Below are 13,563 nucleotides of genomic sequence, written 5' to 3'. Positions count from 1 at the left end.
TGCCTCGTGCCACGTCGGAGGGGAAAAGTGGTAGATCGATGATTGTTCACGGTGACTTGGGCTGTGGGTTGCGTGTATAATGGCCTAATCCACCCAATCAGCTTAGGTCCGAACCCTATGCGAGTCAACACGTCAAATAGAAAATCCCGTTCGTATTATTGTTTTTTAAGTTGAAGTTTGAAGAAAGTGTGTTGGTGATGATAAAATCATTCCGTGTGATGCAATGAAATATACTAACATTGTAAGATCCATTTGAATAGGTGAAAATGTTCTTTGGTTTTTATTTAGCTATTTTTTTAGCTTTCCTCTCTCTCTCTCCCTCTGCCCTAGCTCCATTTCATATTTTCCTCCCAATCCTGTTCCTTTCTTCGTTCCCTCTCACTTCTCCTTCATCCTTTCCTCTACTCCCTCAGATGTCTGTTTCCTTCCCCGCTATGGATGTCTGTTTCCCTCTTCTCCTTCTTCTGTCTTATGTTTCTTTCTTTGTCTTTTGTTCGTCTTGAATAATTTGTCATCGTCTGGATTAAGATAGACAACTTTGACCATTCGGTGTTGTGGTTCTGTTCCCAACCCATCAATAATTACTAAAATCTATTTTTCAGGGTTGAATGCCTAATTGTTGCAAATGATGCAACTGTCAAAGGTGGCGCCTACTACCCAATTACAGTCAAAAAGCATCTCCGCGCACAAGAAATTGCAATGCAGAATCACCTTCCATGTATATACCTTGGTGAGTTGCAAGAGTTCAACATTGTTCTACACGTGAGCCAAATCAACTGCTTACAATTTTTAAGAGTTGAAAAGTTAATTATTTCTTGTAAATGGCATTTAACCTGCTTCGAGACAAAGGCAAACAAAATAACTTGGTAAAACGTAAGCTCAAGACTGGCTCTATCCTACCAGGAACAAGTAACTATGTTATAACTATTAATCAGTCCGCATTTGTAGAGCGCAGCACTGTCACCCCTACGGGTAAGTGGGCACTGTGTCGCTATCAAAGAGCCAGGTCTTGAGTCTCTTTCTGAAGTCTGCCAGTGAGGGGCTGTACGGAGCTGGAATGGAAGGTTGTTCTAGGTCTTGGCAGGACGACGGACAGAGCGGGGCCTCCTTCTTCCCGAGTGGGTGCCGGGTGAGGTGAGGTGTTCTCCCACAGAATGCTGGGAAAATCACGATCAGTTGGATAAACACCAGAGAATATTTTGGGCTCAAAGTTCTGGTAGGATTAATCCAATATGTTATTTACTTAATTTCTCACATAGTGCAGATGCGTAACATCTATCGGTCCTGAAGAATGCTTGGACTAGTGGTCCTCACAAGCTGAAACATGTCGACCTCCATGCACCACGCCACGATATAGTTATTCTTTAAGACTATAAGGCGCTGTTTTTACTCTTGACCCTGGACAATACTTAATAAACATATTTTTTGTCACAGGAGCCAATTTTACTCACACTTGTTTTCTTTTTCACGAGCACTGCACTCCATCGGTCCTACCTTTGAAATACTGTGGCTCAGAATAGTACCTTCCGAAACCTATCTCCGCATCATCATCAGGTGCATTGGGAGAGATCAAGGTTTATGGTCTGCATCCCACATGACGACACTCCGCCAATAATGGTGGGCTGATGGGAATTTTTCGAACCCAGTATTATCACTGTGATGACATGTTGGTTTAGCGGTCTTTTGGGCATGACACAACACGTAGGCAAATGATTGGACCAGGTAACTCATGTTTGTTTCTCGATCTGCTAATTGCCCCAGGGAGCGCACAGCCTGGCAGTTTAGCGCTGGCCCGCCGCCTCTGTTATTTACCCTAATGCCTTTGATTCAGTGCTGGTGGGGAGGACGGCGAGGGGGGTGGGGTTACACAGTCGCAGCCTTTTGTGCACCTTCATTTTCGGACCCTTTCTCCCCACTTCCTCTCTTCTCGAACTTCTCTTCCCCTCCCCCATTCTCCCCCTCCTTCGTACCAATACATTTCCCTTCCTCTCTTCCCCGCTCCTTCATCTGCCCTCTCCCTCACACCCCCGCCACCCCTTCTCGTTCCCTACACACCTCTCCTGCCTGCTCGCGCCTAGCAATGCGCAGAGTAATTTAAAGCGGTTTGTGGCCTGTAATGCGCTCTCTTTTTATTAACTGCTATTGCCTCCATGTCACAGTTTAACAATAATCTCTGCACTAATCTCCCTTCTCCCCTTCATCTCACTGCCCTGCTTTTTCAACTATCACTGGTATTGCTCCATCTTTCTACATATCTTCATCATGTCTCTTTGCTTCCCCTTCTCCTCCTATTCCTCATTTACCTCCACTTCTTTCTCGCTCTCTGCGTTTTTACATCCTCCTCCTCTTTTTAGGTCAAGCCAATTTATAAACGCAAACCTTCAAGTACACGCAGTTAAAAAATTGTCCAGCGCAACTACACTGTTAAACAAAATGTGACTGGTTGCTATGTGTTCTTTCTAATGTTTGGAAGCTTGCAGCTTGTCATTTTTTTGTCTTTTCATTCCCTTTTACAATTTCTCTCCAGCCTCCTCGTACTCCATTTTTATTCCTCTTTCCTTCTTTCTGCCTTGCTGCCCCCTCCCTTATTCTCCCACTAACACCTCCTAGAGCGCCGATGCACCTAAGGGTATTTGTGCGCTCAATAAATTGCAAAAATAAATAAATAATAAATAAATATTTCTCTATTTTCTCTCCTCCTCTCAACATTCTGCCTTCCACTCACTTCTGTTGTTCTGTCTCTCTTACTAACGTCCCTTTTGACCAGTTTACATGCTCCCCTCTCTCCTTCATTCACCGTGTCATTGCATTTTCTTCTTTATCCCTTCGTCTCATTCTATCTATCGCCCTCACTCTGTCTATTTGTTGCCCTCACTCAATCTGTCTATCGCACTCACTCTATTGCCATCACTCCATCTATCTTTTGATCGCCCTCACTCTATCTATCGATCTATCGATCTATCTATCTATCTATCTATCTATCTATCTATCTATCTATCTATCTATCTATCTATCTATCTATCTATCTATCTGTCGCCCTCCCTCTATCTCCCTCTATCTCTCGCCCTCCCTCTATCTCTCGCCCTCCCTCTATCTATCGCAATCACTCTATCTATCCATCGCACTCACTCTATCTATCCATCGCACTCACTCTATCTATCTCTCGTATCACCACAGCATCACTCGGGGGCACATCAACATCACTATGCTCTACCACAGCATCACTGAACGCCACCGCATCACTCGTTGCCACTACAACATCACTCAGCGCCACCACCTCATCAATATGTGCAACCATTCAACAACAACTGGTTCAAATATGTTCTCTCAATGTTTCAAGCTTTATTACAAATGTCACATAAAGATGTTAATATTTCACTTCTGTTCTTGGATTTTCGTCAGAATAAAATACACTGAACATAATCTTCACAAAAGTTATTTACAAAAATTTAAGCTATTGCAGTTATAAATTACAATATCTTTTATTTAAGTATTCATTATTAAAAAAAATTAAAAGCCATTGTTATTTGTAATATCAATACATCTAAGTCACGTAAATACAACACATATTGCATTACAAATGCTATAGGTATCACATTTGCGAAAGTTATAACTATTGGCATTGTAAATGACAAAGCTATTAATTTCGCTATTTTCAAAACCAACACATAAATACAAAAATTGTCATTTACAATAACAATAGCTCAAACTTTCCTAATGCGAGACCTGTTGCATTGCAAATATTTGTTTTTTTAGCATTGCAAATCATTTCTTGCTTTTCCTTGTATTTCTCTTTCTCTCTGCATCTCTATGCTTTATTTTTATTTGTTTTGAATTTTGTATAAAACAAATCTATTTATCCGGTTACAATATCTGTTTTACTGCATGCCAAAAGTGACTTTTACAAAAATTACAAAAGATTAAATATTGTGTCGAAGTCAAATGGCTGTAAGATAAACACTCTTAACATGCAGACTATTTAAAACATGACTGCATATAATGTAAAATCCAAAAAGATCTGCGCTATTGGTTACCTCTTCATTAGTCCAGTGGAGGATTCATGACGCAAGCCTCTGCCACCCCTGTGGTGCAGAGGCGGCCCCAACCCTTCAGTGGACCCTCAACCTCTGGAAGTAGGGGCCATTCAGCCCAAGCCCAATGAATAGCTGTGAGATATGGGAAGACTAGGAGGGGGTGCTCGTCTCATTCTGCGGGTAGGGTGGCGTAATTTTTCGTTACATCACTGGCCCAGTGATGCTTGTTTATGCCAAATTCCCTTCCTTTTACGTGAGCCTGTCAACTTCAATGCATCTCTATTCGCGTTTTCTATTTGTCTCTAAGAAGCAACAGCTCTACCATGAATTTTTCTTTAGTCAATGACTGTCTCATTCCCTAATGTAACACACAAATGACTGCATTCATGAACTCTTAAATGTATATAATCTTACCTTGGATTATAATTTTTAATCCAACCTAAAATTAACTAATTACAAGAAGAAATTATTTTAGGTTTTAAGCATCACATAGTGCCACTTACCTTGATAACACTAACCCACTAAAGATTTTTAATATTAGCTATAAATCTAGTATTAATTATCAATCCACATGATTCCTAGGTTAATAATTGGGCTTCCCGGAGTAGCGTGCTACCCACCGAAAAATCTTTCAATGCATCGTAAGTGCTACATAAATATTATTATATTATATTATGAAGGCTTTTATAGCGCGCTCTATTACTAAAGAATAGTATCCTGGCGCGAAAAGGTACAAGCGAAGCAAAAGGGTTCTTGGAAAGGCAGACGGGAGGTGGATTACAGAGTGATGTTAAACAAATAGGTTTTTAGTCCTTTCTTAAAAGCCGTGATAGTAGAAGCTGTCTTGATGTGGAGAGGGAGGGCATTCCAGGCTTTCGCAGCTCTAACCGCGATGGATTGGCCGCCTAGTCTACAGTACTTAAATTTAGGCACGGACATTTGGCATAGATTGGCAGACCGGAGGAATCGGTTAGGGACATAGGGGGTAAACCTTTTCCTCAGGTAGGCTGGGCCAATTGGTGGACAGCGCGGTAGGAGAGGAGAAGAATTTTAAACATGATCCTATGGGCAACTGGGAGCCAATGGAGGCTACGGAGTAGGAGGCGAACACTAGAACTCTTGGGTATATTAAACAAGAGTCTCACGGCGGCATTTTGTATGACCTGAAGACGGTGAATCAAATAGGCCGGTAGTCCACAGAACAGGCCATTCGCGTAGTCTAACCGGGAGAGTATTAGAGCACGAGTGACAGTCTCTTTATCCTCTCTAGGGAGAAGGGGAAAAAACCTACGTAGGGTTTTCAAAGTGGAGAAGCAGACCCCCGTGAGTTTTTTTTATGTGGTCCTCAAATTTGAGGTCATTTCCGAACCAAACTCCTAGATTTTTTGCTGGGCCGCCAATGGATTTAGGACAGGGCAGATCAGTAGGCCAGAGAAGGTCGCTAAAATTGTCAGGGAAGGAGCCATATAGCAGAACCTCGGACTTGCCTTCGTTGCATTTTAACTGGGCAAGTGCTAGCCATCGGAAAACTGATGATAGGCAGAGTTGGGCCGCCGACGCATCCAAATTGTTCTTAGGCCAGGTAAACAGAAGTTGGGTATCGTTGGCGTAGGCCATAATTTTTGCCCCTAGCTGTTCTGCTAGGTAAATTAATGGGGTAAGATAAACATTAAAAAGCAAGGGGCTTAAAGTGGAACCCTGTGGAACTCCAGTGGCAAGTTTCTTTGGGGAAGAAGCAAAGGGAGGCATCCAGACTTGTTGAGTCCCGTTATCTAAGAAGGATGTCAGCCAATCGAGTGCAGGACCAGTTATGCCAATAGTGGCTAATCTGGTAAGTAGGAGGGAGTGGGGTACCGTGTTGAAGGCGGCAGAGAGGTCTAATAAAATCAGAGCCGCTCTGCCACCTCCGTCCAGACACTCCCGGATAGCCTCGGATATTTCCACTAGGGCTGTTTCAGTGCTGTAGGCAGCCCTGAATCCTGACTGTGCTGGGTGTAATGCCTGAGAGGTTTCGACAAACTTGTCCAGTTGTTTAAAAGCAATCTTCTCGCAGACCTTGGCTAGAGCTGGCAATAATGAAATAGGCCGATAGTTGGAGGGGACGGCCGAGTCCAGCCCAGTTTTTTTCAGAAGTGGAAGCAATTTTGCTTGTTTCCAACAAACCGTGACGGTAGCAGTGAGAAAAGAAAGGTTAATGATCTGAGTGACCTCATTTCCAACTGTTTCCGCTAGACCCCCGAGGACTCTAGCAGGGCAGGGGTCAGAGGGAGATCCCGATTTTAAGGCTGTGAGGACATCAACGATGTCAGATTTAGAGGGCAGAGCAAAGTTAGCAAACTGCTCTGTGGGTTCCGGCATCATAGAGGGAGGAAATACAGGGGGGGAGGGAAAGCTGTTACAGACAGCCAGTAAGTCATCTTGAATTTTAGCAATTTTATCGACAAACAACACAGAAAGCTCTTCGCACCATTTCTCAAATACATTACGTAACAGTGTTAGAGTCCACCTCCAGGTCTAAGACTTGGAAAGGCAATACGTCATTTAATTCATTTCAAATACTTTTTATTGGGTTTTTAGGTTGTTTAATGCTTTGTAACACACTAATGCATTTCGACAAGCCTGACCGTATGTAATCATTATTCCACTGTATATATTAGGAGAGATCGATTCATTAGAGTGTTATTAAAAGATAATTAATGTATAATGTTAATTGACATCAAAAGGTAAAGAGCTTTATAAATACAGGTGCATTCTCTCATTATCGCTTGTGCTTTGTCTCCAGTGTGGAAAGAGAGCCTCTACTCTCTCAGAGCTTTGAGTCTTAAATATTTGGCTGAGCCAGGTTTACACTTTGGTTATGGTACTGCATCAGCAAGGTTCGGTGATCTAAATATGATTGAATACTACTGACTATTTGGGGCTGACATCATAGAACAAGAGGAGGTTGGTAAAGATAGGAAACTCCATTGTGGAGGAGGGAAACAAAGTGTAATGCTGGTAAGAGCGGTGGGCCAGGCGAAGGGCGATTTCGAGAGACTACCATGAGGGGAAACGAAATATAATAATTTAATTCCCTCGTGGTTGTCTCTCAAAATCCCCCCTCACCTGGCCACACTGCTCTTACCTGCAGCAACCGCGGCTGGATAGCTGGCAGAAAGGACGTGGGGGATGCATGGGCCGGGTGGGCTCCGGAACATTCGGAGTATCTAATAGCGAATAGTGTGAGATCGGATTCCGCCATGTATCTTAATTCACCCTCAGTGGAGTTTGGGCAGGGCGAGGCCATCAAGGTTTTGTAGTGGGTGATCACTGTGCATGTGAGGATGGGAAGGATGCCTGCTGGCTAACTGGAACACAGTTGAGGGCCTTTAGGATGCATTGGCTGGCCCCGGGTCTGGAGTGCGAGGTCGTGAGTTTGAATTGCATGATGTTCCAGGCTGCTGCTATGGGGCATCTCAAGATTCTTCAGACTTCTTCCCAATGTAATACAGAACTCTTTGTGTCACCCCAATGGCGTAGAGCTGGTGACATTTGGGGGAGATTAGGGTCTATTGTGCATGCCTTAGCATGGCAGTAAGCGCTTAGCCAAAAGAAGGAATAATTAGCCTACCATGCCCACAACTTGTGGTTTTTCCTCGTGAGAAATATGGCCAGTGCTGTGGCCTCCAATGAGTTGAGTGTTGTGAGCTCCGTAACAGTGGCTAATAGAGCATGTATAGAATGCCTAACGCTGGTTATACTGGGCATGACCAAGGCATGTGCTGAAAGTCAGGCTGATTAGGCTTGGTATCTGGGGCAGGTAAGGTTGGCCGTTGGGAACATACAGTTTATCCTGGAAGGTGTGAGGCAAGCCCTATGGAGTATATTGAATGTTCTTGATTTGCATATTTCTGGCGATAACGTGGAGAAATTTTAGTGCCCATGACCATTCAGTGTCATGTAGGTGGTGCTCCTGATTCTATGTCAGGACTGGAGGCTTCAGATTATGCTATATCTTCCTTCGCTTTATTAACATAAAGACTCCACAGCAGCTTAGGAAAAGATATAATAAGAACAAAAATGCTTTAAACATAAAGCATTAACGTAATGTTCAACAAAAAATAAACAACAACTCCCAAGAGTCTCTTGCGTAACAATAGTCCATAGTCCTTTTACTCTGTCCATCATCACTATATAACCGGACTTCTCATCATCTTCCTCCTCTTTCTTCGCTGCTCCCGCAGCCAGATAAGTGCTTTTCTATTTGTTACCTTTTCATTGTGATTGATTGTCTTGTGTACGATCTTTGGGGGGACTCCTTGCATGGTTTATTTCCTTACTGAGTCCCCAGTTGCGGGAACGTTCTTCGTTCCTACGCGACTTTATTCCCACTTGTGTGCGGTGTGTACATAGACCGCAAGGGGGCGGCCTGTCGTCTCGCCGACCCTCCGGCGCGCCTCCGCAGTGCGAGGAGCCACGCCGTAGGGTCTGCTTGCGCGGGGGCCGATCCTCGCGTACCCCTCTGACACCTGGTGATCCGGGTCAGTACTTTTGCCCACTTTTTGACGCCCTCTGGGGTCTGTATGGCGGTTCTGACCGCGTGAATCGCCTTCGGGCGAGATCTGTGCACCTCTTTACCCGTGTGTGGCCTAGCGCGCTTGAGGGGTACGTAGACCCGGTCCCGGCGAGGAGGGTCTGCGCGCTTGGGGGTTGGTGCAGCCCACCTGCCACGTCAGCTGGCCCAAAACGTGATCGCAGCCGCTTGGCCTGCCCACATTCGAGAACTTTCTCGGTTGCCGCCCTCTTGGGTGCCCCGCATTTGCCCTTGGTTCCGAGATGGAAGGGGAATACGATGAGGAAGCCTGCCCCTATCTGCAGGATGATGAGTTCTATCAGGCGGTAGACAACTCCATCTATCGTTGCGTGACGGAGGTGGTAGGGCCCATGGAGGACCGCCTTCCGCCCGCATCGTGGAGGAGTGCACGAAGCTGGCAGCGGCGCAGGTGCCTCCGTCCCCCGAACTCCCGGGGACGTCCGGCGGGTTGCCACCCGCTCCGAAGAGACCTCGTGGGGAGGGACCTTCATCAGAGGCCCAAGGCGTGGACAGGGGCGCTTTCGAGCGGCTTCGTGACGCCTTCCTGGCCAAGGCGACGGCGGTGCCCCCTGCACCCTTGGTGGATCCTGGCACTTCGGGCGACGTGTCTACGGCGCCCGCCTCCCCGATCTACGACTCTCCGGACTCGGATGACGACGGGGAGTCGACCCGTTCTTGGCTTCCGACACCTTCAGCGAAGGAGATGCCCCGAGACGAGTCGGGCATGCTGGACCCGGACGAGATCGTCCACACCCGATCCGCGGCCTGGGCCCCGGGGGAGACGGTGGCAAAGTTTGTCGCGGGCAGGCTGCGCAAGCCCCTAGAAAAGGAGGCGAGGGGTTGCCTGATGGGGAATGCCCTCGGCCTACCCTGGAAGGGAAAGTGGCCATGACACCAGAGTTGGACCCCAAGATGGCCACCTTCCTGGCGAAATTCATGAAGGACCCCAGGAAGGGGATCGACCGGTCCTGGCGGGCTTGCCAGGACAAGTTGTTGGATGCGGTCGGGCCCGCCACGAAGATCCTCGATATGGCGGAGGAGGCTCGAGTGAATGGCACTGCCATTTTCCCCGGAGGTGCTCTCCAACTGGGCCCAGAGGGTGATCGTATTTTTGGGCAACGCCAACTGTGCCCTGTCCACGGAGAGGCGGCGTTCGCTCCTTATCAAGCTGGATCCGAAGCTGGGGGACCTGGCCTCGTCGGAGGCAGGTGCCGTGGCTCAGGGTGGCCTCTTCGGTGAGCCTTTCATCCGCGAGCTGGGAAAGTTCGTGAATACGTTCACGTCGCTGGACAAGGCTCAGTCCAGCATCAAGAAGGTCTTCCACCAGCGTTTTTCTGGAGGGGCCGGTCGCGGCAGGGGCCGCGCGATCGGCCGTGGTCAGCAGACCAACAACCGAGGACAAGGCTCCGGAAGAGGTCAGTACCAGACCTCCGCCAACTACACCAACTTCTACCCCACGAGGGGACAGCGCTATGGTGGCAGAGGGTTCAAGAAGAACTCCGGACAAGGAAATGCCCCCGGTAAGTGTACTTTGCTTGGATCAAGTTCCGATTGGGGGGCGGCTGGCAAGCTTTTACGGGGAGTGGGAATTGCTCACTGCCGACGCTTGAGTTTTGCAAACTGTAAGAGGTTTCCATATCGAGTTTTACGACCAGCCAACTCAGGCGAGGCCCCCGCGCCCGATGGTTTTTTCAGAATCCGACGCGCGATTGATAGACGAGGAGGTCTCAGACTTGCTGCGCAAGGGAGCCATCCGTCTATCAACGCGCCACCCACATGGGTTCCTCAGCAACGTCTTCCTGGTGGACAAGACGGATGGGGGCAAGAGGCCGGTGATCAATCTCAAAGAGTTCAATGGGTGGTTGGTCTACCGTCACTTCAAGATGGAGGGGATCCACCTCCTTCGAGACGTGCTCCTCCCTCGGGATTGGATGGTACGACTGGATCTCAAGGATGCCTACTTGGTCGTTCCCATCCACCCCCCTCATCGCCGTTTCCTACAATTCCTGTGGGACGACAAGGTGTTCGAATTCACCGCCCTGCCGTTCGGTCTTTCTTCGGCCCCGTGGTGCTTCACGAAGGTCCTCCACCCGGTGGTGGAGTTTCTCAGAAGTCAGGGGGTCCGGATGCTTGTATACTTAGACGACATCCTCCTCATGGGGCAGTGCCCGGAGGTGTTGGCGGGCCAGCTGCGTCAAGCTGTCGGCCTGCTTCAGAGACTAGGGTTCGTCATCAACGGCTCCAAGTCGGTTTTGGTTCCCACTCAGCAGATCACCTTTTTGGGTTTCGTGGTGGACTCGGTACAGGCGGTCTTGAGCCTGCCGGGTCGGAAGGTCGCGAAGATTCGACACCTGCTTCGGCAGACGATCGCAAGAGAGCGTACGTCACTGCGTCATATCACCAAGGTGGTGGGCCTTCTCTCGTCCTCCATCCAGGCGATTTTCCCGGGCCCGCTGCACTACAGGGCTCTGCAACGCTTGAAGGCGCAGCATCTGCGCCGTGGGATGTGTTACGACCAGTGGGTTCCCCTCACGGACGAAGTGAAGGAGGAAATGTCATGGTGGCTGTCTCACATGGAGGCATGGAATGGGCGAGCGATCTTCGGTTCGGCTCCGGACCTGATCATAGAGTCCGACGCCAGCAGGTCGGGCTGGGGCGCCCGGTGCGGGGATTTTTCCACCGGCGGCGCCTGGTCGTCAGAAGAACAATTGCATATCAATTGTTTGGAGCTCCTTGCGGGCTCCTTCGCAGTTCGCTGTTGGACCAAAGACTCGGTCAAGGCTTGTGTCCTGTTACGGATGGACAATATTTCGGCGGTTCGGTATGTGAACCACCTAGGAGGTCCTCGTTCCCGCGCCTTGGCGGATTTAGCGAAGGATTTCTGGGATTATTGCCTGTCTCGTCACATTGCGGTGACGGCGGAGTATCTGCCAGGCCAGTGCAATCAGGTAGCGGATTGGCACTCTCGACATCTCAGGGACGCCAGCCAGTGGAAACTGGATCCGGAAGTCTTCCGGTGGCTACACTCCCTTTGGGGTCCCTTCTCGGTGGACCTCTTTGCGTCCCGTCTCGACCACCAGCTGCCGCGGTTTTACAGCTGGAGGCCGGACCCTCTAGCGGAGGCCACGGACGCGTTCTTGCAGGATTGGAGTCGGGAACAGCCGTTCGCGTTTCCCCCGTTCTCCATGATCATGCGAACGGCGGCTCAAATACGCCGCCAGGGTGCGGAACTGGTGTTGGTTACACCGCTGTGGAGGTCTCAAGTATGGTTTCCGGTTCTTCTGGAACTTTCTTGGGATTTTCCAATCCTACTCCCCCTGTTTCCTCTGCTCCTGACGAACCCGGATCAGGAACCTCACCCTCTCGTCGTGCAGAACACTCTCCGCCTCGTGGCGTGGAGGCTCTCAGGAGACGCTGGGCGCTCCCGGGCCTTTCGGGGTCGGCTGAGCACTTGCTCTCCAAAGCATGGGCCGACAGTACGACGAAGCGTTACAGATCTGCTTGGCTTAAGTGGATGCGTTGGTGTTTACGAAGGGATCTGGATCCCGTGGTCGCAGGCCTTGTTCCCGTGCTGAATTTCCTGGCGCATTTGGCCGACAAGGGTCTAGCGTATAGGACGATCAATGCTATCCGGTCGGCGATTTCTGCGGGCCATGATAACATCGATGGCCACCCGGTAGGGGAACATCCTTTTGTGTGTCGGCTTCTGCGGGCTGTTCGCCTCGCACTGCCGCCAGAACCCAGGTACTCCGTCCTTTGGGACGTCAATTTGGTTCTGAATTTGTTCCTGTCGTGGCCAGCCAATTCTTATCTGTCTCTTAAGGAGCTGTCGGCGAAGTTAGCCATGTTGTTATGTCTGGTTTCTTGTAGGCGCGTCTCGGACGTGCGCGCGCTGGATGTCTCTGCACGCATTTTTTCCCCGGATGGGGTTACTTTCACCGTGGGCCGGCGTACTAAGACGTCGTCGCGTTCCATTTCTTATCCAGCCTTTACTGACACTCCTAAGTTGTGTGTCGTGCAATGCCTCAAAGCATATGAGGACCTGACCTTGGATCTGCGCCCTCCGGGCGAGCGTCAGTTGTTGATTGCCCTGCGGAAGCCACACAAAGCTGTCTCCTCCCCTACTATTGCTCGGTGGGTGCGATGGGTCATGCAAGAAGCAGGCATCAATACTTCTCTCTTTGGAGCACACTCCGCCAGGGGGGCCACGGCCTCTAAGGCATTCTCGGTGGGTGCTCGTCTGGAGGACCTAATGCGCGCGGCGGATTGGTCCTCGGATTCCACCTTCAAGAGGTTTTATTTTAAGCCGGTGGTGGATTTGGCTCAGTTGGTGGTAAGTAAGCTTTAAACTAGCATAATCTGAAGCCTCCGGTCCTGACATAGAATCGAAATTTGCCTAGCTTACGTAACGGTAAGTTTCAATTCTATTAAGGACACGGAGGCGAGGATTATCCCACCCGGGCCACAGTGGTGTCTCTACCCACCCGTATGGCAGTAAGTAAAGCGTTTTCCTTTACATTGTCAGTACTGTGTTAATCACTGAATGCTCCTCGCCTTGTTGTCGCATTCCTGGGCCACCTCGCTGACGCTTTTCCTTTTTTGACAGGCAACGACGGTGCTAAGCAGGACCAATGAGGCTCAAGCGTGATCTGCGCGAAGAAAGAGGAGGAAGATGATGAGAAGTCCGGTTATATAGTGATGATGGACAGAGTAAAAGGACTATGGACTATTGTTACGCAAGAGACTCTTGGGAGTTGTTGTTTATTTTTTGTTGAACATTACGTTAATGCTTTATGTTTAAAGCATTTTTGTTCTTATTATATCTTTTCCTAAGCTGCTGTGGAGTCTTTATGTTAATAAAGCGAAGGAAGATATAGCATAATCCTCGCCTCCGTGTCCTTAATAGAATTGAAACTTACCGTTACGTAAGCTAGGCAAATTTCGATTCTACTCTTA

General features: G+C 48.7%; 1 protein-coding gene across 1 annotated transcript in view; it reads left to right on the top strand.

The window, feature by feature from the left end:
- MCCC2 (methylcrotonyl-CoA carboxylase subunit 2) overlaps window positions 1–13,563 on the top strand; it is a 264,869-nt gene that overhangs the window by 100,275 nt on the left and 151,031 nt on the right. The window contains exon 5 of the mRNA XM_086960805.1: window positions 603–730. Within this exon, the coding sequence (XP_086816931.1) occupies window positions 603–730 (128 nt within the window). The remainder of the gene's footprint in view (window positions 1–602; window positions 731–13,563) is intronic.

Source organism: Lissotriton vulgaris, chromosome 3_1 (assembly GCF_964263255.1).
Source record: "Lissotriton vulgaris chromosome 3_1, aLisVul1.2, whole genome shotgun sequence".
Classification (NCBI taxonomy): Eukaryota; Metazoa; Chordata; class Amphibia; order Caudata; family Salamandridae; genus Lissotriton; species Lissotriton vulgaris.
The sequence above is the reverse complement of the archived record's forward strand: the minus strand, read 5'-3'. Positions and strand labels throughout refer to the sequence as shown.